At 35.2% G+C, this 27,518-nt stretch overlaps 1 protein-coding gene across 2 annotated transcripts in view; it reads left to right on the top strand.

Moving 5' to 3' along the window:
• Positions 1-27,518, top strand: part of dve (SATB1_N and homeodomain domain-containing protein dve) — a 44,766-nt gene that overhangs the window by 13,266 nt on the left and 3,982 nt on the right. For both annotated transcript variants that reach the window (XM_066302092.1, XM_066302093.1), the window contains exons 2-4: positions 3,585-3,753; positions 21,044-21,477; positions 26,321-27,127. In XM_066302092.1, coding sequence (XP_066158189.1) covers positions 3,585-3,753; positions 21,044-21,477; positions 26,321-27,127 — 1,410 coding nt within the window. The remainder of the gene's footprint in view (positions 1-3,584; positions 3,754-21,043; positions 21,478-26,320; positions 27,128-27,518) is intronic.

Below are 27,518 nucleotides of genomic sequence, written 5' to 3' on the forward strand. Positions count from 1 at the left end.
ATCAAGCTCAGATTCTTTGTTCGACTTCTTTGTTTTCATGTAAATTAAATTAAAGTTGCCTGAACTTCATAATATCGCCCTTGGAGATGTATTCTTTACGAGGGAAAGTGTAACACTATTTTTATTTAAAAAAATCACTGGCTTTGAAATAGAGAAACTGATTAATAGAGAAACTCAATTTCGTAATTTGAGTATAAAGAAAGTTTACGATAAAGTCGCCTAAACTTTCATAATTTGGTCCTTAGGAAAGGTGTATCAGTTGTAGTATCAATTATTAATGTAACACTAATTTTATCAAATACTTATCATCGTATTAGCAAAACCAATCATTTTCGAATCGCAAATTAGTCATTCGATTGAACTTAAGTTCGTGATAGAGTTGGCAGAACACTAATAACTCGGTCCTTATAAGGAAGATATATATATTGATTTTCTATTAAAATAATTACCTGTTAGTGTGCCCACCGCAGTGTCCATTAAAGTTTGAGAAGATACAACAAAGTCTGATTTTAAGTGTGTAATATTTGCAAAAGTTCGTTTTTTTACAACAAACGTTTAGGGTCAGTTTTCGAACATTTGATAAATCTTAGATACATCATCAATAAGTAGAACTTTGACCACTCAATTATCAATACCGACCTTCTGCTTTGTTATGGGAATAATCTCTTTCTTAACGGAATTCTATTCACATCTACTAGATTTCCATTTTTACAAAATTCAGTTATTCGGCTACTTCTATCATCTTTTTTCTTAGCATTACTAATTTATTACTTTCACAACATCCGGTGTATCTAATCTGTATTTAGGGCAGGAATATCAATCACCTCGAAAATTGATTCTTATATACTGGGTATCGGTAGATTCAAAGAAGCTCAAAAAATACTGTTTTTAGAACTTGTAATTTGGGCCAGATAGATTTTCGGGCTTGCGGTTTAGGTTCTTAAATTATTTTGAAAATTGCACATATCATAGCTTTCAACGACGTGCAAGACTATTTTAAAAGTAAATAAATATAATAATGAAAATAAATTGGCACTATATGTTCGAGTGGTTCTCATTCCATAACTGGTAATTCTGTATACAGGGCGAGTCGGGAGGATCGTGCCAAACTTCAGGAGCGTGTTGTACATGAAAAGTAAATGTAAAAAAACTCAAATGTTGTTATCCGATTTTCGTTTGTTTACAAGTTATAGCGTAAATAAAATTTTTTAACTAGAATTCTATTTACCATAAACGTACCTTTCCTGGACGTTGGATTGGTCGTGGTGGCCCTATTAGTTGGCCTCCAAGGTCTCCAGACCTCACACCACTAGACTATTGTCTGTGGGGTTGGTTTAAAACTGAAGTGTACAGAGTAAAAGTGGACACTCAAGATGCACTAATTCAACGCATTAGAAATGCTGCAGCTGCTATTAGAGAAAGACATAAAACAATCAGGAGCGCAACGAATGCTCTTCATAGACGAAGCCGAAAATGTTTAGAAGTTAATGGCAATATTTTTGAACATTTACTATGATATCCAAACGTTAATTTATGGAATTTCTTATGAAATTTATAACATTTTTTAATTTTATGTTTTAATTTTATTTACGCTATAACTTGTAAACAAACGAAAATCGGATAACAACATTTGAGTTTTTTTACATTTATTTTTCATGTACAACACTCTCCTGAAGTTTTTCACGATCCTCCCGACTCACCCTGTATAGAGGACTGAAAGAGGCCTGAAAAAAAATTGAATCCATCTGGGTCTAAATTTTATTAACGAAGAAAACACAAGATATTATTTTTTCTGACACTTTTATTATTGCCTCAATATCATAAAAAATTAATCACTATTTCCCTATTCTCTTCCATCGTAATGATTCTATATTTGACTTTTGGGAGTAAGCTTTTAAATACTCATAAATTAGTGTTCCGCGATGTTATTGATTTTTAATACCTTTCATGAATGCATATTGTTAAGATAATGTATTGTTCGTCGCGGGGCAAATGTTTTTGAAATAAATTTAAAATTGGACGTTAAAATCCATATATAGGTAAAAGGTAAACGGTAATCCATTATAACTAGCCAAATGTTAATAATAATTTCGAATTTTGTAATGGCTTTTTAATTACTAAAATAATTTTATATTCTATATTTTAAATGTGTTTTATTAATTCAGTGTCCAAATCTAGTCACGATATTATAATATTAAAATGAAAAATTAGTGATTACGGAATATTAAAATTATGAAAAGTATATTGAAATGTGGTATTTACAAGTATTTTCACGTTTTGTTACACATGGATGTTTTGTCCGTTTAATGCAAAATGAAACCTTTTATTTCTTACCAAAACTGTTATCTCGATACATTTATGGATTTTATAATTATTGGCAGAAAATATCGTTTGGCTTTCGCCCACGTTTCCACGTCAGTAAATATTATCAAAACTTCTTATAAAAATTTAAGCAAATTAAAGATAATATTAGAGAACAGAAGGCAAGATTGTACCTATTTATCAAAAAATAGGCAACTCTGTTTCCAGAACTAATCCTGTCTTCTACTGTTTCACTTTATTTCGCTTTATCTAAAACTTTATTTTAAAATAGATTAATTTTTACTGTGTGCAAACAGACATTATCCAGCACGCCATTAACCAATTTTACTTAATCTGAGCTTCTACAACCGTTTCGAATCTACTTTTGTTGGTGAGATTTTTAATTTACTATGTGCGTCAAGCAAATAATTATATGTATTATTTTGTATTGTTAATTGTCATACATAAAAGGATGAAGGTTATAGATTACAAAAGTATTCCATTTAGGAAAATCTTTTTGAAAGTCATGCCAAGTTATTCTTCTTTCAAGTTAAGATTAAAAGCGTAAATAAAACTGTAAAGACCAAAATTTGGTTTTGCTTTTTTATGTATTTTGCATTAATTTCGTTGATGATTCCTCAAATAGTAATAGTTACAGATTTGGTTAAGAGAAGCAAACTAAACTAGCAAACAATCAGTGCATACATATATATTTATAGTTTGATCAAGGGAAAACCATAGTCGTATCTGGAAAATATGCGGCAAGATTACACTTCGAAAATGAAAAATCTTAACAATTCTAAAAATGAGGTTGCACGTTTATGTGATTTTAAGAAGCCATTGTTCGACAAATCTCAAAATATAATCTAATTTAAACCATTTTTGATTTTTTTTTTAATTAAGAAGCAAAAAGCTATGTTAGTTTAGCTGTCTCAAGTCACTGAAACAGCAATGACACTTAAAAATCTCACAAACTGGCTGAAGATATGCAGAGGACGCTTAATTAAAAAAGTTTTATTAAATAAAATCATTCTCCTTCGCGTCTCGCTTCGTTTTACAGTACACGATCCTGGACTTAAATGCAGTGCTATCAATATTATCTATTAGATAAATCTGAGCACAAATTCGTCTTCATTTGCTGCTCTCTTAATCTGGGTTAATTGAGGTCAAACAACATACGAATTCCTGAATGTAGAGTGCGATTTACTAGTTGCGAAGGGAAATTATAAATTTGACCTTGTCACTATTACCCACGGTTAGTTAGGTACGTTTTTCTTTTTTAGAGTCAAGCACTGGCTCTAACAAGAAGCAGCAAAACGCCACCCTCTTCGACCACTGGCGGGACCAGCAGGGATTCTGCAGAACGAATTTGCACCCCTGCTCCTGTGCCCTCATCTACTCCCTTGGAAAACACTGTTTCTCCTCACTCAGTAAAAGAGGAATCTTCTTCAGGTAACTAATTTTCCACTACTTGCGTTAATTGGCACCAATAGTGTGCATGCTGCAATATTGCAAAATGTGATGTCTCTTTCTACCTTCAAACAAATAAAAAACCGGCCTATAGTGATTCTAAAAATCTCTCGGTAATTTTCCAATTGTCCGTCACTGTGTCTATACAGGGTGGATCTGAAACTATCAAATATGCGTGTGTCAATTAAATTCTGGCAAAATTGCGCATTTAGTTGATTAATAAATGCTGTCTTCGAATTGAAATCTTCCAGCAGCTGCTGAAACTATAAATTTACAAAAAGAACATGTAGGTGAAGTTTGGGCTTTTACGGAGACCCCCCCTGTGTAGCCGTTTAAACCAAATAATTTTTTTCTGTGCTAATTGAAAAAAAATCTATATCGAACATGTACAAGGTTAACAAAGATACACCAATTTTGACGCAATTCCCCCTAGCATTGTATTCCTCAGAATCAAGAATCTGGTCTTTGAAACACAAAATTTTCACAATATATATATTTTTTAACCCGCAAAACTCGCTGCCCTTTAGTCCTATTAGAGAACAGTTGAGACTATTAGGTGCCCATTAGCGGACAGTGAGTTGGATTTAAGGCAAAAATGTTGAACGCTGTTGCACTTTTTTGAGCCTCCCCGTATGGGTAAAATTGCATTTAGCTTATTCCTCCGCTTCCACAATTTTCGTATACAAGCTGCTCCTCAATATCTAACAGGTTTCCAATTGTCTGTTGTCTCTTCAATTCTGGGACCTCCTGTAGACCGCGGTTTTGAAATCCTCAGCGTCCTCACGTCTTGATTTATACTCGGGACATAATGATGTGTTTCGCAATCTCGGTGCATAATATAATATTTCAATATAGAAGAAGCTATTTCCTTGAGCTTTAATGCCAACAAACGAATTAAATTCCCGCTTCAAATCCTCTCCATTTCTTTTGACGTCCTATAACTAAGCCCAAGTCTCTTTGGGTACGTTAAGCCGCGATTAAGGATCAGAGGAACCGCTAATCCTTCGATATGACGGGGTCACACGCTGCTTTGGCCTCTGAATGCGACTCGAAACCTGTTTAACTCTTAACTTACGTTTAATCTTCATAATACAGGATGTAAGGAGTTTCGTGGCTAAAGCCTTCTTAAATTTTTCAGACGGTTGTAGGTTGGATTTATGCATAAGTATTTAGGCGACAATAAGACAGAATTGGCACCAAGCTCCGGATGTTTCATAGAGAGGTATTAATACCGATGCTCTGTAGTTTGTAAACATCCTGCAAAATGATTAATTCGGATGAGGGTTTAGATTTAGGCTATTGATGCGTGTTATCAGAACTGCCCAGAAATACACCAATCCCGCTTATGCCAAAGAATAAGTCATTAAAGATCTTTCACAAGGTTGAATGTTTCGCTGCAATTAGGGATTAGAGGTAGAATATTTGACGATGCCGTGATTATTTTTGCAAGTGAATTCAACAGGAGCGGGAACTGATCCAGAAAGCATTGGTAGGCCAGTTAAAGCTGGATTAAGCTTTAAAGGTAGGGAATTAGAGAAAGCCGGGATTAGAGAGCCATGGCCTCTCTCCTGCCCGCTCTCTGTCTGCTTTGAGAAGGGAACTGGAGGATTAAGCCTTGCGATGGATTAACATTCACAGGGGATCAGATATAGAAAAATTGAAACTTGAATATGCGGCCCTCAAATATAATTTTAAGCGCATTAAAGCTTCTTGGGACGCTACACAGGGAGATTGCCAAGATCGTACAAAGGGTGCACGGTGCACGTTTAATATGCAAATGTTGCCCGGGGACTATTTGAAAGTGAAGGATGTGGAAATTACAAGATAAATCACCATTCTCTGTCGTGTAATATGCCCAAAAATGACTTTAATTAATTGGCCCGCATTGAAGCTAATCGGGGAAAGGCTGCATCTGAAGAACGTAATATTCAATACACTAGTGGATAAAAGGCCCTTATTTCTCGCAAAAAGAAACAAAAGCCAGCATTAAAGTAAGCGGATTTTTCGGCAACAAGCCATATAAATTAATAAGCAGGTTAGCGATAAAAAGGAATGTAAAGCAAAGCACACCATCGGGCCTGCTACTTAATTATTTCTTTGATCGTTCTGGTCCGTAAGTTTAAGAAAAGTTGCTATGACTTTAAGAAGCCCCACCAAAAATTATCCTAAAACCGTTCATTTTACATCATTAAACTGGGATTTTGCTCGACGATGTTTCAATAGAACGAAAGATCGGCAACTAAAGGCATTGCACATTTTTCAGTACTTTGATGTTAATATGTAGGGTGGTCTCCACAGAAGAACTTCATCCACAGTTTTCAGTTAAATTGTCGGGATTTGACTTAGCTTTTTTTGTACGAAAGTCGACAATTTCTTAAATATTTTTCTCAATTTTAATACTGGCAAGAAGTACACACCCACAAATGTTGATTTGTCGAGTGATTTAATTCCTATTTCTTCATCTCCATTCAAATTTCATTATTCAGCTATCACATTTCTGATGAGGGGAAGAAACCACCAACGATCTGCTGCATTATGAGGTGGCACCGGATTAAAGTGAAAGTTTGTCAGATTTACATGTTTTTTATGGTCCACCTATCTTCACTTTTCCATTCCCCCAGGGGGCTGATTCTTGACTCTGAGGAATTGAACAGTTCCTGTGAATGACGTCAAAAGGATCCAATCAACCCTATGTAACCATATAGAATATCATCAAATACGCACCCTTTTGACGTCATTCCCCCCGGAATATTCTACTCTTCACATTCCAGAATCTGGCCCAAGATTATCAGAATTCAATTTGAACCTTTTCAACAGATATCCAACTTTTCGAATTTATTTTGTACATTTTCCTTCCAACCTCAAACGGATTCCTGTGGTTTCTTCGAAAATAATTTAAGTACGCCGCTGGTCGGTATCCTAACCCGCAACGAATTTAACACGAACGTGTAAAACGGAAAAGTAACAAAGTGATAAGAAAGACAGACAGACAGATCAATTGATAGCAGAGTGAACAGATGACAGTAAATGGAGCCATCCAACGGAGGTTTCCTTATTTCCTTTTCACGTAAAATATGGCGCGTTTCAGGGGTTTTGTGTCCTTCAAAATTCTTACGCTTGCTTCATTAAGGATCCATTATTGAACTTATCAAAAGCCTGCGGCAACCAGGATTCCTAAGACTAATTTGTGTGTTTAGGGAGGGTGGTTTTTAAGCAACTTCATTTACATTTTAATAAGTTCTAAGACTGAACCTAATCAACGGTAGCACTGACCTAATCCACCAGTGCGTGCTTATCTGTTCAAATGGGTCTTTCATCTTTTCTTTACCAGTCTAGACAAACAGGCCGCGAGCTTTATTCCACACTCCCGCCCGGATTTGGCCCCATGGCCGTCATCCGCAATCCGATAAACCCTATTTTTACGACACGTGCTAATATTCCAGGATCGGATTCTTGTTATTCAAAGAATGCCTATGTTAAAATGTTTCCATATCAATAACTGTCCGATTAGCAAATTTTTTAAATTTGTTTAAACGACGTTCCAGCGTTACTGTTGATTTTACAAATAACGTAATTGTTCTACTGTACGGGGTCATTCAAAAGTCTGGAACCGGCTTAATAGCTGAAAAAGTATCACATACAAATCCAAGAAGTTTAGTATACTGAGATACCTAATTTTTCCGATCCACTTATGATATTGCCAATTACTACGTTTTTAGATTCGGTTAACAGAAAATATTTTCTATGACCAATATATTACAGCTGCCTTTTACTGTTTTTAAGACAATGATATCTTATATGACGATCTGACCCTTTCATGATCTATAACTCAGCCACGATTAGAGCAAAATAATACAGTTTGCACTGTCCAATGTTATTTATGTAGGAGCTATCGAATAGCATTTTTTTTTTTGTAAGTTTAAGAAGTTATGAAACACTTTTATATGGCTATTTTAAAACTAAATAAAACACTCCAAACCGCATTGTTTTATCTCAAAACGTTAACCAGTAGCATACCATGAAATCGTGAAGAATGTAGAATTTTAGGTCTCATTACCTTAAAAACGATACAAGATAGATACAGAGCATTCCTCGTAGGCAACACTTAGAATGGCGAATGGAATCGAAACAGAAAAATATTATTTTGCGTGAGTCGTTTTAAATAAGAAAGTTTTGGTGTCATGGAGAAAGGGCGTAAATTTGACGACATGACCTGCATCATCAGTAGCTCGTAGGTAGTAAACTTTAGTATACCAAATTTCATGAGTCTGTGTTTGATATTTTCTGCAATATTAGGCCGTATCTAAACTTTTGATTAACCTTGAATAGAATATTTTGTGGCGATAAATTTAAAATCTGCGAATAAATTTATAAAGAACGGTTTGTTAAAAAGTTAAAATATGTATAATACTTAAAAGCTGGTATGTAAATATTTTAAAAATATATTTGCCCTTGGTACTCAATAAACTAGCTACAAACATAAAGTGTTGTGTAAAAGTTTTATTCTATGGCTGTAACAATCACTATATAACTTTAATAGAATTATTATATGCATCAGTGCGCGACTCCTTATATAAACTGAATACAATAAGATAAATATATGACATTTTGCTGAATAAAATTTAGTAGTTTTCAATTATGGGACGAAAAAATAGGTGTTTTACATAAATCGTAATTGGCACGTAATAAAACTCTAATTAGACCAGTTTATTATATACTAATTTCTTACAAACCTTCTATGCGATACATATTTTATAGGCATATTGAAAAACTATGTTATAAAAAAATACACTATCATTAGAGTGGACGTTGCAAGAACAATAAAAATAGTTAAAAAATATAAAATTGAGATGATTTACAAATTACAAGAGGATTCATGTTATGAGGACAAAGCTGGATTATGTGATATTATAACATACATATTACGAAATCTACACATGCAGAATATGTAAGAAACTTATCACTAAACAAAGTAGTGTATTTTGTTGAACTAATATGAACTTACATAAATCGAGAAATGGTCGGTTTAAGAGATGCAACTATTAAAAAAAATAATATAGATTTTTATTGATATTTACTAGTAAATAGACAGTACTTACTCCTTTTTAGGATTTCTAATGATAAAAAGGTTATGTCATTTCTAATATTTCAGCTTCTGCCACAAATAAAAACATATTTGTATTACGTAACTTTATTTTATTGGTGAGTATCTTATAACAAAACCATTTATGTTTCATAAGTGTTTATCATATAAGGAGAATAATAAAATGTTATACACTGTTTTATAACTAGTATTACCTACACGAAACTGAAATTAGCTTTTGAGATGCTGTACATTTCAAAACATAAAAGAATCTTACATAAAAAAGTTCTTGTAGATTAATTAAAGTTTATGCGTCGAGGTTCCTCCAACCTGAACTAACCTGCATAGGAAAACCCCCCAAATCCCTCTCTGCCGAAATCTATTGTTTCTATTGAACTCCGCTTGGCCACGATTATAAACGACTGGCAATCATGAGGATTTTGTTGTTAGAGGGATTATGTTTAGTAATTAATTAAATCAACACACAATTTATCGAGTCCCGATCCAATTCTGGTTTTCTCAGGATATTGTAAAACTTACCTTATAGGACGCTTCTGGCTAAAAGTGGAAAGATCATCTGACAGATGGGCTATAATGCTCAAATTCCCCTAGATTTATATCTTTAACCAGTCGCCTCATAATTTGGCCCCTGCTCATTAATTAAGATATGTCATGGTTTAATTAATTATATGTTTGGAGGAAGCACGAAGAGTAACGATATTCCTCATTCTCGTACCTTTTCGTTTTCTGAGTTCAACAGAATAATGATATTGTTGGTGAACAATTAAAATATTTTATTGATTCATTATTTAGTATAATAGTCGATACATTTAATGTGCTTGACTCGCATGCCGTAAGATGACAATATATTCCTACGTATATTGACGCAAACAGTTTTTTACTAAATTAATTACCATAAATAAGTGTTACCTATTAGCAGTAGATAATTTCCAGCCTTGTTCAAATAAGAAATTATCTCTCTTAGTTCACAAAGACTCACATTACTACTGCTGTATCGAACTAATATACAGGGTGTCTCTAAAAGGTCTGTAGTAAATTCTACCACATATTTTTAAGACGAAAACATGACGATTTAACCTAATTTACCTTAGTCCAAAAGTGAATGGTTTTCAAAATACAGAAAGTTAAAGTGAAAATTAAAAAAACGAAAAAAAAAGAAATGACATTGTTTGTAATGCTACTATCTGAACAAAGTGTCGCATCGGGGGAATTTTAGGAGCCAGAAATCAAGATCCGTTTACATTTTCGATGCACATTGTAGAGGACGCTGCCAGCGTTAGATGAACTCCCTTTCAAGGAATGTTACTTTTTAACATCCGGTATAAAATGTATTTATGAGTAAATTGATGTTTTCATACGTGTTTTATGAAAAATAGATATCTTGGTACAAGTCCCTACGGACAATTCTTTTTAAGATGCTTAAAGTTTAAAGTTTGCTGGATGTCTTGAAAAATAGCTTAATATATTATATTTATTCATACAGTTGAAACGAAAAAAATTAAAATATTCTATTAGTGTTCAATTTTTATAATCTTTTTTAAACTTCTTGTTTTTATTTGAGTGTGCCAGTGTTTTATTATGCATCTTGCTGTACTGTATGAGTAAGTGTGTACTGTAAACTTATTTTTCAATAAATGCAGCGAACTTGAAACTTCAAATATCTCAACAAGGAATACGTAGGGACTCGTTCCAAAATACCTTTTTTTTCCATAAAACACGTAGGAAAACACAAATTTAGTCATAAATAAATTTTACACCAGGTGATAAAAAAGTGATGCCCCTTTAAAAAGATTTCGCCTAGCACTGACAGCGCCTTTTCCAATATACTTCGAAAATATAAACGGATTCTGATTTCTCGGCCCTAAAAACCTCCAATGCGACATTTTGTTTAGATAGTAACATAACAAAGAAGTTTTTTTTTCTTTCTTTAATCTTCATTTTAACGTCCTGCATTTTGAAAACCTTCAGATTAAAGTAAATTGGATTAAATCGTCATGTTATAGTCTCATAAATCTATGGTACAATTTTTACAAATCTTTTAGAGACACCCTGTATACACTTACATTTACGACTACTTGCGTGCAGGCACTTACGGAAATTAGAGTCACTTCCAAAAATTTATGAGTTCATTGGTAGCCACGTATATGTTCCAGCAATTTTTAGTAAATTTAACAGATAATCAAGAACAATTAAAACACTTGTGCGTCTAAAACGGAATATTTGCTTCAGCCAATTAAAAACTAAGGAAACATTTGTATTACTTGTAACAGAATTAAATAAATGGATAAGCAGGGGCATTTTGTTTCACAAAGCCATCAGTATTGTCGATTGACAAATTATTGACCATTAATGTGTGTAAACATCGCTTTGAAATTAATTATTCATTCACCGATGAAGTGGGAGATTGAAGCAAATGCAAAGACCTCAACACTACAATCGAGAGAGCCTTTTTCTCGAATTTACGTAGGTATTTATACTCGAAAGTCTTTCTGATCTAAATAATGGTCAGGAGTTTTTAACTGATTAAGTAAAAGTGGCAACTTCTGCAGCGGATTTATGAGCAAACAATGCGATTAGAAAAAAAAACAAACACATGTGAAAAAAATATGAGAAAGGAAAGATAATCTCACAGAAAATGCAGGAACTTCCCTGACCGTAAATTTTAAGCCGGAATTATCAAGGTGCATAACGTTTAGCTCAAGAACATACTCTATGTTTTTCCAGATTTGTATCTGGATTTCTCGGTCTTGGATAAGAAAAAAAAAATTGTTTACTTTCTCAAGTTTCTATCAGCGTGTGGTTGTACCTGCTTTGAAAAAAGGTGTTTCTGTATTTTTAGTTAAATCTTCCAATTTGCTGGTATACTTTGTACGTTATCAACATAAAAAGATCAAGTTTAGGAGCGACCTCGTGGGGCATACTCATATTTCCTAATAATCACGCGGTAGTACTGCCCATGATTTTTTTGTATACGAAACATTCTTCCGTTGATGCCAATTGATGTGCCAAATTTTAAAAAACCTGCTCACCCCAAACCAATCAATTCCAGTGGTAAATAATTAGAACACCACTTTATTGCCGTCCTATTTTACTGTTACTCAACAGACCCAAGTAGATTATACACTACTCGGTTTTAGTTTTCTGCCATTTTTACAGAGATGCCTTGTTCAGGTTAGTTCAGGTTCAGGTTTCATCGTCCGTGAAATTCCACATATCAATGTGATTTTGAGACCTATGGAACAGCACCAAGACGTACATAGGAATCGCGCGAAAATGAATGGCCGTCACCTCACTATTAAGAAATCGCCCTGTAGGTTTTTATGCACTTGTCGATACACAATGTAAATATATCACAAAATGTACAAATTTGGCTTCAATATCTCAGAACTGTAAGAGTTCTGATATTAAAATATTAAAAAACATCAGTGCAAAAAGTACCACAATTTTTCCTGTAGGATCAAAAACGAAGTGTGTCCCGATGTTTGAAATTATACAACATACTTGCCCCAAAATAAGGATTTCTATCTAATGAACAGACTCATCCTATATTAAAAAAAAAAAAAAAAAAAAAAAAAAAAAAAACATTACAAATCTGTGATTAAAGTACATTTTCTGAATGGCTTCAGCGAATCCAAATAGTATGTTACAGAAATAGTCGGAGTGCGCCAATGATCACTACAGAGCCCTGTCCAGGTAACAAACAAGGACTGTTTGGCAACAAACAATAATCCTTAAGAAGAGGTGCTTTAAGAACGGGTTAGGAAAGTTTACGTTGGGAATTAATCTTGTATAGATGAAGCTTACTTCGGACACAGTAGTTATTATAGTTGGTCTTATTATTTAATAAGGTTGCAATATTGATCAGTGGAGCAGGAACAAAGGACCGGAAGGCAATATGAGCCCCAGTTAAGACGGTGGTCAGCCCTGCTGGATTAGAGCCAGTGGGATTAGCGGCTAGTGGACTATAGAGCGAGCGGTGAGCCGTGGGATTAGGTCTTGGTCCGGATCCCTGAGATTTGCCGGACGGAGTTGTTGTAGTCACTATCCAGGACCGGGCCTTTAAGGAACTTCCTTCCTTGACGCCCCCTTATTTCGAATTAATTTTCTTTTAATTCATAAGTTCTGAAAGTACAGGTAGTAAAGAATAAAATCTATAAGGAGGCAGGACTGAAAATCGCCTTGGACACGACCAATTCACCTAAGTAGTAAAATCTTGTAGGAGTTTAAAAATCAATAAGGTAGGTTGAATTAGTTTTGTGATTAGACTTGGATTTAGTTTTGTTTTACATGACAATAACTAACTTTCCCACTTATGGGGTCATTGCTACTTCAACCAGATTATTCGTTCGGTTCTTACACATAGAAATACTAATAATAATACCGACGCACAACCGTACTACCATACTACGTAACAACAGCTTTAACATATGACTTGAAGCCAAATAGCACTAAGCGAAACACATTATTGTTATTTTTTACTTTATTTTTCAACAAAATACAGCTTTCAAGGTAGCTCGTAGGAGCTTTAGGTGAACTATTCCTTAACTATTTCTTTCAAGTTTAAAACATGCGAGGCCATTGTTGATGTAAAATTTGGGTTAAAATTAACTTGTTGTTAATCGCTCCAAAATAAAAATAATTCAATTATATAAACTTTGAACAAGTTGCTTAACCTTGTAATTGAGATTTAGTTGTTAATTAATGCAAGTTTAAACATGCTAGCAAAAAAATATAGTCGAACATTTATAGACTGCTACATTTTCTATTTGGAAATTTTTTGTTAGTGACTTAATTGCAAGGTTTTCACGTTTTCATTCAAACCTACTGTATTTTATAGCCTCGTGTGTATTATTTATGAAAAATTACACGGTAATTAATTAAAACCATTTCTATTGCCCAACATAAGAACCGTTTTTTAAGATTTTTGTAAACTTAAAACTTAGGATTTTTGCTGGTCAGGGTGAAAGCCCGAGAGATAGAGCGCATTCGGAGGGAAAGAGATGAGGTGAACGAGCAGCGAAACAAGTCTCTATATAGACCAGCCATATTACCTTATTAAGGCGAACTTATTTCACCGTACAAACCTAGATTACCTGAATTGGGTCTCTCGCAAAGCCACAAGCACACACCAATCTACGATTAACCGCGTCTCTTTCTTCATTTGACGAGCTCTCCAAAACACTTTAAAAATTATATTGACAATATAGTAAAGAACTTCTATATTAAACTTTTTTTGTAACTTTTAGAGTTTTTGAAGTAAGGGCATAGTCCTACGGGCCCTTGTATTTTTTTCGATATTATTTAAACATGTACACAATTTGCCTTTCTTTCCTTGAAGGTAAAATTTTTAACAGTTATTTTTTCAATAGCTCTATTCGAAAGAGCAACTAATTTCAAGTTGTTCAGTTGAAACTGGCTATATCTGCAGACTGATGAAGGATAATAATAGGATAACGTCAATCCTTCGCAGCATATCGAAAATGTAGTTGCTCAATTGGTTATAAATCCTTCATAGCAGGAGGCCGAAACAATTTTTCGGCCCTATTATCTACTGCGCGCTCCGTACTGTGTGAGATATTTTCACTCAACATATTCACGCACTAAAGCATACGCAGTTGCTATTATTAGAGATTGTGGTGTTTCGATTGTCACCTTCATTTTGTTTAATTATTTTCATGTTAGCCATGATTATATGATTCTCTTACGCGTTTCGGAATGATGTTCTCTTTCAAATGATCGCCACCAAAAAGTCGGGCTGCAAGAGAAAATAGCTTTATATCTGCGACTGCAATGACGTCATAAAATATATATATTAATTAAAATTGAGACAATTAAACTTAAGTTTAACGTATCCCAGCGACTTCTTTTGTTTGCTTGATTGAACCAATGTTAAGATTACATAATATTTATATCTAGCTGGGAAGTGCTAAGCGAATAAAGCGTATTATTTTCAGAGTTACTCCCGAAAGTATAATTACGATTTGATAATTCCTGTAGATAAGAAAGCAGGGTTTTCCTGAGTGCCGGCATTGTTATTCGGCAGTTCCGGTCCTGAGAACGCGGCTCGCAGCATCTGCATTGTCGTCCGAACTGGTCTTAATAAAAGGAAAATAAGTCGACCGACTTACAATACCTTAGAGGCCTTTGTTTGGCAGGGTGTGGGGCCTAAGCTCTCAACTAATCCTGAGAAGCGCCCGACCCCCGCCTTAGGCTAAAGCTCTGTAATATGCAGAAACCTTCTTAACCTAACAAGATTAGCATAGACAGGGCAGGCTAAAGGATCTAATTCCTCGCGTGGGTTTATTAGTTGATGTTGGGACTTGCTACTAACTGTCGACTTCACGCCACTTCCACTTGTCTTCTAAGACGATGTGGTTTTACCTATCCTATTCCAGAGAAATTCCAATTTACCTTCAGAGTTACCATGTACTGACGAAAAAATGGTATCACAACGAATGAAAACGAATTAAAAAATATAGAGAAGAACATAATTTACTTCGCATCCTTACTCGTTAATGAAATCCAACGTTGCAGGTGGAAGAGAATAGAAACACCTTATTTCTTACGAAAACATGTTGTTTTATCAACAATCTTTCGTCTGCTGTTATGTCTTTTACAGCAATTTCTTGTTTTGAGCCCTGAAGAATTCTAAATTAATAGTCGAAACGTCGGCCCCTCTCTTTGTAAGAAATAAGCAATTACCAACCAGTATTCAATTTCCTTCTTCTCTCATCAATACACTCTAAGAAATTCCCGATTGAGATAATGGAAAAATTAAATTATCTTTGTAGTATACAGTATAGACCAAAAATTTCACCCCTTCTTTTCTAATATTCATATGCATCGAGATATTAAAGCAAAATTCGCCAGAGGCTTTCCCACACTCGATGGACCAGTAAATGGTTTTCGAGAATCGTTTGAGATCATCGCTGGGAGGAAGTGGTCATGTAGGTAAGTTAAGGCCACTTTACAGTTTGCAATGTTCCTAAAAATTCCATCAATTTTTATTGCACGCATGCACATTTAGGATCAAAAATAAATTGCTGTAAGTAGCTGTAATAGGACTACAATTATCGCGCATTTCAAGCGAGGAATTTTCGCGAATTGATTTTTCATAAAACCAGAGGCGGAACAAGTTTTCCAAAATGCTTAAATAATTTTTGAAAAGCGATTATTAAAATATATTCACAATGGTTTTTGAGATATTATTCTTCGTCCGTTGCTGAATTATTTTATTTAAATTGCACAGTTGCGAATTGGAAATAGACGGTAACTGAAGTTTTATATAATTACTGGCTCAGCATGCCCAACGAAAATGTAATTTGTTTCCACATAAATGAGTTAAATTAATCGAAATATTTCTGCTTTCTTACATTCAAAAGGGACTTTCAGTACGCCTCTGATTTTCGATAAATTAAATAGCGAGTTCCAGGTGTAAGTGAGGCAGTTACGGTGGTAATAAGAAAACCGTTTCTTTTTCCCCTTAACCATTTTAATATGATAGCTTAAAAATGACAATAAAAAAGTAAAAAATTAATTATCTGATAAATGGCAGAAATGGAAATGGGGCAACTCCATGTAAAGTGTCACTTCTGCCTTGTTTCGCAAAACTGTCAAATCTTAAATTTGCTTTGGTATCTCGAAAAGGGCAAATTTTTGGGGTGAAACTTGATGGTCCTCATTGTATACATAGTATCCCAGAATATGTGGACAATCTACGCGATCTATATAGAGCACATTGATGTTTCTCTATTTATTTACCCTGCAGGTCTCCCTAGAGAGATGTCCGCCACTCAGGAGCACGAGCCAAGATCGGTTTATTTGAAATTTTATATTGAAAGTATATAGCACATAATTTATCGATTTAACATTGACATTTTTATCGTTTACCCGGGTGTAGGTACATTTTAATAATTCAGGGACGTTACACTTGCATTTTTTTAAGGCACCCTGTATATTTTCCGATAATTTCGAAATATGCGCAAAATGTCTGCCTAGAACTTTCGTATTTCTCTCTAATGCTAAAAGACATATTCACCAATTTTACGCTGGAGGGACACTCGGTATACATCAAACGCACTTTTCCGAGGATAGGGAAACCATTAAACATAAACTAAAATAGCAGTATCCAGAAAATTGATACCGGTCTTCTGAATTTGATACAAGTTCAAATAGTCATGTATAGTGAACCCTTTGTTAACTGATCAGGTTTTACCCTAATTTGTAAATTTATTTTAACGTTGATTGGTTGATTAAGAGTACGAATTTATAGAGAAACTAGGCTACTTAAAATCTGGATCGAGTAAGTACAATTTATGCATTTTTATCTGTACTCGGTAATAACCGCTGCCAGTAATTAGTTTGAAGAACATTTTGACTAATAAAACTCGTTTGCTATAACAAATTTTATGGGCCAGGCAACTCAAAATGTTTAACTAATGAATCTGGTTGAATTGTTTGTCTCAGTTCGCTTTCATAAACGAGATACGCAATTTGCGTTGCTTCTTCCACATAAGCAAGTTTCTCAACATTCTGATTTGGTCAAATTAATATTAAGGTTTGTTATGTAGTATGGATAAAACACTATAAATTTTCGGCCTACTTAACAAACGCGTGATGAGCTTAGAGTTCCACGTGCAAGTTAACGTGTAGAAGGTAACGTTTAATTAGTGGTTTTAAAGCATTTCTAATAAGGTTAACATAACTCTGCCGCAGGATTATATCCGAGTAGTGTCTTAATTAAAGAAAGCGGAATTTTTGAATAAAATTCGGACGTCACTGGTATAGAGTTATGAGCTGCAGGATTTAAAATAGGTCCTCCGAATAACGCCACAAGACTTGCTAAAACAAGGCCAAAGCGACTTACACAACACGGCTTATTTCTATCCATTTTCTTATTAGCTTAAGACTTGTTAGTCCAAAGTTTTAATTCTGGCAACTTAGAAAGAGTTGGCAGTCGGTAACAATGAGGAAGGGCTCCCATATAGTTTTAAGGGTCTTCGAACCCGCAATACTGTTTGTACTACAAGTCCTGCCTCTGCTCTGTTCTCGCACTAATACGATTTCACGGTGGATTTGTGATGCTGATTTAAAACGGATGGCAGAAGATCTTTAAGATTTACTGAAAAAGCAGCTGAAATTTCTGTATGTTAAAACGATTTCAATGTACTGGTAATTTATGGGAAAAGATAACCGATTAAAATAATAACCAAGAGAATAATTACCCTTGGAATTAATTAAAACGCCCTAATCCTCTTTAGTTTTCAGAGCGCCAATTACATCCTAATTGCATGCTTATCCTTCCAAGTTCTTTCTATTAATCTACCGAAAGATCTTTATCAAAGCTCATAAAATTACAAGATACGAAACATGCAATACTCATTTCCCAATCCCGCAAAATGGCTAAAGATCACAGAAATTCAAAGCCACATGTAGACACGAAGCTCACCAAGTATCGAAACAAGATCCTTTTGGAAGTCAATATAAGCAGAAAATAATAAAGCATAAGCTTTAGCTTACGGTTTAACCATAAGCAGGTATCGGATAAAATATAGAGCTGGAAGGCCATTTAATATAGAACGGTTTTCAAAAGAGGAAATCGCGACCAGTGGATTCCGCAGGATCAACGAGAAAAGCAGATAAACGTTTTGGGATTTGCCAGGCCTCTCTGGACAGGATTATCTCCCAGCGCCACAGATTCTCTTGTCCAAGCTGATATATTCATTAGGTGTATGTCAAATATATTGGTTTTGGATTACAGGCGTACTCCAGAAAATTACTAACTCATGTAATCATATGTTCTTCGGCTTTTAATATAAGGCCCAGTTTTTACTTCCTCTTAAGTATTTAATTTAGCGGCAGACATTGAAAATAGAATTAGTTTTATTGCTCACGTCTGAGAAACCACTTTTAAACATCTTGCGTAATATTTAGTAACCCTGAGTAACATGGGCAATCTATAATCGGTTCCGTTTGGGTTAATGTACAGTCATTAACCTAGACTAACTTCGACGTCCTACATAGCAATTTAGACAGGCTCGCTTCTGAATTATAACATCAAACTTCTACGGATTATTCGGTGCAACGATAGATTACATTTGAGTATCAGAAGCCATATCCGAAAACGTCTCTCTAAGGCGTTATGGCCTTGTGATTCTTTAAGTCAGTTATGTGCAAAAACGTGCTTTATCGAGTTTTACTACGGTTCGTTTTAATATACTTGTGCACCACACCACTACAGCAACTAGTAAAAATGTCCTTAAACTTGAATGGACCTCCTTAAACGACGTATCAGGTTTGTAAATATGAAATCGAAATTTGCCAATAGAGGGCCCTAGCTGTCAATGTGGTTACAATAAACCCCCCTCATTGACGCCATTTCCTTTGTTTACATCTAAGTAAGATTTTCAACTCAAGATAATACAAATTCCATAAAACAGCATAATTTGGAATAATACCGAACACGTCGAATTTTGTTCTTGGAAACAACGATTTACGGATAGCACTGACCATTTAAAGAAAACTGCTCCACAATCGCATCGAATGCTGTCGAAACTTACGGTGCCTTGAGTGATGTAAAAAATTCAAAAGTGAAGATTTTGACGTGAGAAATGAAGAACGTGGAATACCACTGAAAAAGTTTGAAGATAGCGAATTACAAACATTGTTGAATGAAGATGACGCTCAAACACAACAGCAACTCGCAGATCAATAAAATGTGATACGAAAGGTTGTCCCCATGCGTTTATAAACCATGACAAAGATCCAGAGGATAACAAAATGTGTTCCACATGCGCTGAATCAGTGAAGAATAGCAGAACAACCGAAAAACTACTTATGAAATGCTGATCGCCAGATACAGGAAAAAGTCATTTCCCCATCGAAGTGTGACTGGTGATGAAACATGGATACGCTTTGAGAATCCTAAGCGTCAAAGATCGCGGGCAAGTCCAGGTAAACCAGAGAGATCGATTGCAGGTCCAAATCGCTATGAGGGGAGGACAATGCTGTGTGTTTGGTGAGATCCAAAAGCTGTGATCTAGTATAAGCTGTTAAACCCTAGCGAAACCATTAACACTGAACGCTACCGACAACAAATCATCGATTTAAATCAAAGTGTCCGTGAAAAACGACCAGAAAATCAAAAAAGACATCACAAAGTGATTTTTTTTCCCATGGCAATGCCCTATCACAACTTGCAAAACAGGCCAAGGAAACGATTGAGGCATTTAGTTAGAAAATACTTTGGCATCCGGCTTACTCTCCAGACTTGGCTCCGTCGGATTATCACTTATTTGCATCTATGGGACCCGCATTGGCTGAGCTGCGTTTCACTTTTTGCAACAGTTTTTTGTCGTGGAACCTGTAAATTGTCAGATAGGTGGAAAAACTGTATAGCTACAGATGGGAAGTATTTCCAATAAAATATTTTTTATCATTTCCATGCAATAAACATCTATTTTATGAACAAAAATTCCGGTTTCGTATTCGCATATGTATATATGTACGTGGTACATGATTCCTGGGGACTTGACTAAACATTTTAATAATCCTTTTCCACAACTTCAAGTGTCACAGTAATTCGTGTAATCCGATTTTTCTCTGTTTCAACTAGAGTTTCATAAACCAGAGACATAACATGTTCCCACAAAAAAACTATCTAAAGGTGTTAGATCGGGTGACCCAGGGGGCTGCGAAATTGGACCATCTATGCCGATCCAATGTTTTCTGAACTGATGGTCCAAATACTGACGAGTCTAAATAAAAAAAGTATGCAGGCGCACCATCACGTTGCAGCCACATTTGCTGTCGAACGATTAATGGGGCGTTTTCAAGAAGTTCTGGCTTGAAAATAAATGAAATAGCTCAATAAAACACATTTTTGCACGTAACTTTCTTAAGACATCGTAAGGCTGACATCATTAAAGAGACATTTCGGGACATGGATTCTTATCAAATATCTTACTCAAATACCTTCTAGTGTTGCACTGAATAATCCTTAGAAGTTTGATCCCACAGTTAGGACTCACTCTGTATAAGAATTCCATCAAACTAATTTAACAGGTACATAGACACATACAGGGTGTATTTGAACGTCCTAGATATACATTTACCTAACTCTCCCGTAATAACAAAAAAAAATTAATTAGTATTCTTATTTTCTTGTAGGAAAATCAATCCCAGTCCACTGCATAGTGGAAGCAATTTCCGTACTAGAAGACAATCGCTTCCACCAAGGTGTATGGAGGCGAAGGCCGATGGTCGAAACGGACACCTACGTGATCATCCCAATAGGAACCCCCTTCCACAATCTAGTACAAGCCGCCCTCTTCAGATTGGGCTACTCCTCTGAAAGTGCTGCTGCCGCTAAAGGCTCAGTATTGATAAAGAACTGGAAATCTCTGAACTTTGATCAGATTTCTGATGACCCTTTGGTCACTGTAGGGGATATTTTGAGTGAATTGTCCACGGTGGCTACACTGAGGATCCAGGTGTTCCGGGGGAAGCCCGGGTCCTTGAACGACATTAAAGATAAGCTGCTGAGGTACTTACTGTTGCAGTCTCATGGGATATTGTTGTCTTCTGGATGTCCTTTGGATGAGGTAATTGATTTGATTATAACGATTTTGCTGAGTAAGTTATCGGTGGTCGGCCAGATTCATATAGCAAAGAGTGAAGTAGTGCTGATGTGGAGGAATTTTTTTTTTCCCATGAAATACCCAAACATTACCAACCAAGCAGACAATTAATTAGTGAATTTGCCATGAATATTTATAAATTAAGGAGTGTTATTGGAATAGAGTGTAATTTTCTAGTTTTCCTAAATATCATTAACTAACGAATAAGTTGTGTAAATGGTTTTAATCCGACGTGTTAAGTGCCTATACCCGTTTGATAGTCAATCAATTAAATATTATTATAGGACGCGAATAAAAAGGTCAAGATATGGTAGAAGTAGCTCATTAGACACAACTAAGAATTATCTGGAAGCAACATTATTTCTTTTCACAGACAAAAGTCGTATTTCCGTTATTAATTATCCTGACCAACTGTCTTAGACATATTTTCGGCTCTGCATTCTGTGAAGCTCATAACGTAACTTCCTGTTACGGCTTAAGATAAGCTGCAATACAAGCGAAATAAAGCCCCAGTTAAGTTAAGCTGATTGAAGATTTACGGCTTAACTACAAATAAAAACGCGGATTTCCGTCGATCAGGACATGGTGTATGATATCAATTTTACGTAGTGCTTAACAACTTCTTTTCAATTAAAATACTTACTTTTATAAACATATCCAGGTTCATTACATACGTTTTTTAACATTTAAAGAGGAAAACTAAGAAAAACATTATAGGACGGGCATGCAGAGTGTTCCAAAAAATGGACAAAATTACACCACCAAGTTCTTTAGATGAGAACAGGCAGATTTAACTTATGTTACTTATACCTAAAAATTTTTGGATTTTCCACTAGAAGCCTTCGATGTTTGATGAAATTAATTGATTTTAATTGATGTAATTTGTAATGCTTTGTTGTAGGTATTTTATACAATTTTGGTATATGTATTTATGATTTTTCAAAAGGACATTGATATTCTTTTACAGTATTCCATAATAATTACCATATCTCTTTGTTTTGGCTTTTAAATGATGGAAGAGAAAAATAATTTAAAAACAAGCTTTTACTGCAAAAAACAAAATTGAATTGCATTGTTAAAGAACTTTTTTACTACCCCCATTAATCCTAATTTTCCCCAAATTATACAAAGACTTTTCCGAACAAAACAAGTAAGGGCTCTGGCAGGTTGCTCGAGATCTACAGGGTGTAACTTATTATCTGGAAAATATTTTAAGGGGCGATAGTGCAAAGTACTTTTCGAAAGTACTGATACACACGATTAAAAACTCACCATTTTCGACATAGAGAGTGACACAGTTTTTATAATTTTGTTTTCGTTTATATTTATTTTTATTTTAAGAAATTTGATTTAATGTTATGAATTGTTTCAGATAATTGATGACTCAACCAGATGATTATTTTTTTTCTTTGCTTACTTTGCACTCCTAATTCGTATCGAGATATGTGTTTGTAAATTGCAAACGGTGATAGATACGAAAATACTTGAAGAGCCCAAAAAGGTAAAAAATTGAAGAAGGAACTTTAATTTGATATCAGAATTCATACAGGGTGTTTCAAAAAAATATATAAAGCACAAAATAGTTAATGACCCAGGTAGAAAATTTTAAAAAAGTAACAAGCGTGAGAAAACACAAAATATAAGAAAAAATGACAAACTTCGCCACCCTCTATATGGAAAATCATTTTTAACTACGGATTTATTATCACTTCTTTATTGTTTTGCAAAACACTACCGTTCCCCGAAATATCCTCATGATGACATCTTACCCCCTGTATATGAGAAATTCGTATTCGGGCGGATTAGAAATAGGCAAATATTTTTCTTCGTTTGCATATTTTTATGGGAAACTATAATGTAGCCCTTCACTATGTGTGCACAAACTAATCCATGATGATGGCTGTAATTAAAAATTAAAAAACCGTGAACAAAATTCAATTTCCGCAAAATACAGTAAAAGAACTAAGTATGTTATATTTCCAAATAATCTGCAAACTGAGCTCACAAACGTAGGCTTATAATTCATACCTTTTCACTTGATGATGACTGAGGATGACATAAATGGGTTCTACCCAATTATATAAATGGGCATTGAGTAATTTCAAGCTTTTGGAAACATCTGAATAGAATTGATGTGCTATATTGGTAGCTGCAGGCACATAAGAATTGATTATGTATGTAGGTGCCTCATACCTTTCTACCAATTTAAAACGTTTTTACATACATATAAACACTACTTAAAGAGAGATTGTAATCTTGAAGAGTCTTTCTTTTACACTTGTACGAGCGTTAGCGTGTTAAGGAATAGTCAGCAGTTGCAAAATAAAAAGATCTTGTTCTCCAATCTTCAAGACATGCAATTAAATCGACACATCGTTTTAATTAAGTAACCATAGTTTAATTCCAAGCTTCCGTAAGCAGTAGATATTCGATTGTGTTAAGCCAAAGCCAATTAATACTATATAATTTCATGTTCTTCGAGGTAATAACAACATTTTGAATATGGATATTACGTGCATCGTGTTGTTTTATACAATGTTTAAGATTAGGGCCTGGAAGCTTAGAATTCGTTGTATAAACACGCATCTGAAGACTGAACCGCAAATATTTAAGTTTATTTTTATTTATTTAATTGGTTGCCAGCAAGGAAAGTTTTGTGTAAGTTATGGTATTTATCCCCTCATAAATTGCCGATCAAAAACTAGAAGCTCGACACCATCACCCATGTAAAAAGATGCTAATTAACTAATTTACCTATCGAAAAACAGAAAATAGCGGCCTAAAACCTTCAATATTCCTATTAAATTTTTAAACGCGTATATATTATTCTAATGCTAATTAGATGTTAGTCTTTATACCACATCCGAATCAACAATACTTAAATCTGACGTGTAAGACAATGCCGAGCTCCCAAACGTGAAGCAGGACCGCATTCAATAATTCTCTATTTCGTCGTATGTCTTTTAAAGCTCTTTGCATCTTAGTTTGCAATAATGTTTTCTAGTTGTTTCTCCCAGTGGGGGGCAATAACGCGATTTTTCTATGAATGTTGAAATCCATTGTATCCCAACGTGGTTCTACGTATTGAAGACCTAATGTAGAAAAGTCGGTCAGAAATAAATAGTGACGAGAGAGGGATAAACATTTATCCAAACCGCTACGTTTCACACAATTTTCAACACATTGCCCCGCACTTAAGAGATTTGTTTTGTCAGAAGAAACACACAGGAGGATTTAAAATGCAGAGAATGATACTTGTTAATATCCCATAAAATGGTAAGAAACCGAGCGAGTCTCTTATAGAATTCTTTTAAAATTTTCCCATTTTATCGATTTTGCACCGCCTGTGCTATGAAAAAACAAATTGGCTACATTTACAGACATGTACAGGGTGTTTACCGCAAACGGATCACTGGATCAACCTCTCTTAATATTCAACTTCTATAAAAAAAGAAAATTGTGTGTTGCGCCATTAACCAAAAACGATTGAAGATCGATTCTCGAAAATATCGGAAAAAACTAATTTTCGATTATTTTGAAAATTTTTGATTAACCGGAAATTGCGTTAACAAGAAATTTCAGCGTTAACCAGATGATTTTTTTAAGACTCCAATGCAGTGTTTTTTCGTGATTTCAAAACTCTTGGGGCTGTTCTGATATAGGTACATCCGGATATATGCCATAAACACTCGAAAAGATGTCGTAAGACATATATTTTCTGTTTATAGGCTTAGTTGACGCGCCCTGGCCTTAAGGTTTCAATTTGACTTACTTGACGTTAGACCTGTGATTCTGGAAAACAACTAAAACTAATATTTTTTTGCTTTTTTAGGTTTGGTTCGGATTTGCGTATTCGCTCACAAAAATTTAGCAAAACTAATTTGTAGTCTTGTGATCTGAAACGACACGGTTATCGAGGATTCTCTTCGATATAAGTACAAGGTGTCCGGAAATCACGTGCATATATTTTTAGCAAGTTCCAGTTTATGTTTTTTTTTACCGGAATTCTATTTTGTCAGAAAACGAGTACCATATTCAGTGGCGCAGAATTCAAATAGAGAAATTGGACGCCAATTTTATGCTTTTTGCAAATAAGAATTAAAAAGCGGCCCAGTATGCATTTTTTGTTTAAAAAAATATCGTTTTCGGTGAAAACGATGAAATCTTCGTGTTTTCGCCAACGGTTTTTTTAGATAAAAAGGTCAAACCCATCGAGAAGGGGAAATATACTTTCAGTTCTTGATCAGGCGCCGCGGGTAACAACACAGATTCTCTGATGTAGGAAGCAGATTTGTGTAGTAAGCAAAAAATTCCAAAATCACATCTTCATAGTGCCCTTGAGAAGCATTTCGTTCACATGATTTTTCCCTTGTTTTTGCCTAAATAACGACCTTTCCAGCAATAAGAACAAATGAAAATTTTACCTACCTATGTCTCTATTCTAAAATGTTATCGACCAAAATGTTATAGCTACCGCCCTGAATTTAACAAGGTTATGAATTACATCTTAAGAATTAGACGGCAATGAATGTATTAAGGGTGCAGAGAATAGCAGTAACCTCGCTTTTAATAAGATTATGTAGCATTATTTCGTGGAATTAATAAGATCAAAATCCTTCTGCATGGCACTGAGCACGCCAGCTTGATCTCCGAAACCCTACTTCGCGATTATATCGTCGTTTATTCTGTTTTTCAATCGTGGGAATAAAACAGTCTCAAAATTCAGAAAGGGGTGTTGTTAAGACTTTACAGGGTTCATTTATGTGTTTGATGGTATTTTTGTGAATCAATGGCATGTTGTTTCCAGATGATCCTGTCTCAGATTTGCCGGAGCGGATTGGCGTCTGCGAGCTGCCCAGAAATACCTGAGGAGACCAGGCGTAAATTCGACCTGTGGTGGTCCACCCAAGTGAACTCGCAACTACCACCTAGTAGATCGCAGTTCATTCCTACCTACCCCACACAGTATTCAGTCCCTTCCCAACCAACTCCCCCAATGGATAGAAGTATGTCGGAATCCCATCCGGCTATGCAGACAGTTCACAATCAATTTCCCACCCAGAAAACTCGAATGCGGACCAGTTTTGATCCAGAATTGGAACTGCCAAAGTTGCAGAGGTGGTTTACAGAGAACCAACACCCTAGCCGACAACAGATACAACAATATGTAAAAGAGCTTAACAATCTTGAATCCCGACGTGGTCGGAAACCTCTGGATATTAACAATGTGGTCTACTGGTTCAAAAATGCCAGGGCAGCCCAAAAAAGGGCGGAAGTGCGAAACATCAACCCCAATTTACATTTGTCCGTCAATGGCTTCACTAGTCCTAGTCCAACAAATGGAGGATTTCTCTTGGGAGATGGCTATCTGAACTCAGAAAGACTCTCAGATCCCAGATTGAAGAACAGTATTCCAAGGAGAGGCCCGCAGAACTCGCACACCTCCGATGAGTTTTCTAATGTGGGATCGGATATGGAAGATGATGATTTGGGCGAAGACCAATCTCCGAGCCCTTCAGTTCCTTTGTCGTTGACCACTCATAGGAAGTCGGAATCTAGGGGAGACAGTCCTAAAACTGTGACATCAGCAGCTTCACCAAATCCAGATATTCAAGTAGGTAAATGACAGTGAAGCTCGGGTTCCATCTGGGTTCATGCTATTGTAGACAATTTTTTATGATCAGATGCGACCCAAGCTTGTTCAAATATGATCCAACCCAAGTAACGATTTCAAGTACATTCATTCGTACTCAAATAATTATGAAGTAGTTTTAGAAAAGTAAATAAATATAAATTTGTGCAATTGATAGTGTTTACACGTTAGGCTTGTTTTCTATTATGAATACTCGTTGCGGGGTCCCTAAAAACCTATTTGAGGCCTCTTTGGAGGACGCTTAACGCATTGCTGGATACCCTCAATACGAAAATTTTAACAGGCCAACTAAACGTAGGTATTAACTTCTCTAAGTTGTTTTCACCTAGGCCTTTGTTTATTGACTCCAGAA

The sequence above is a fragment of the Euwallacea fornicatus genome, chromosome 3 (genome assembly GCF_040115645.1).
Source record: "Euwallacea fornicatus isolate EFF26 chromosome 3, ASM4011564v1, whole genome shotgun sequence".
Taxonomy (NCBI): domain Eukaryota; kingdom Metazoa; phylum Arthropoda; class Insecta; order Coleoptera; family Curculionidae; genus Euwallacea; species Euwallacea fornicatus.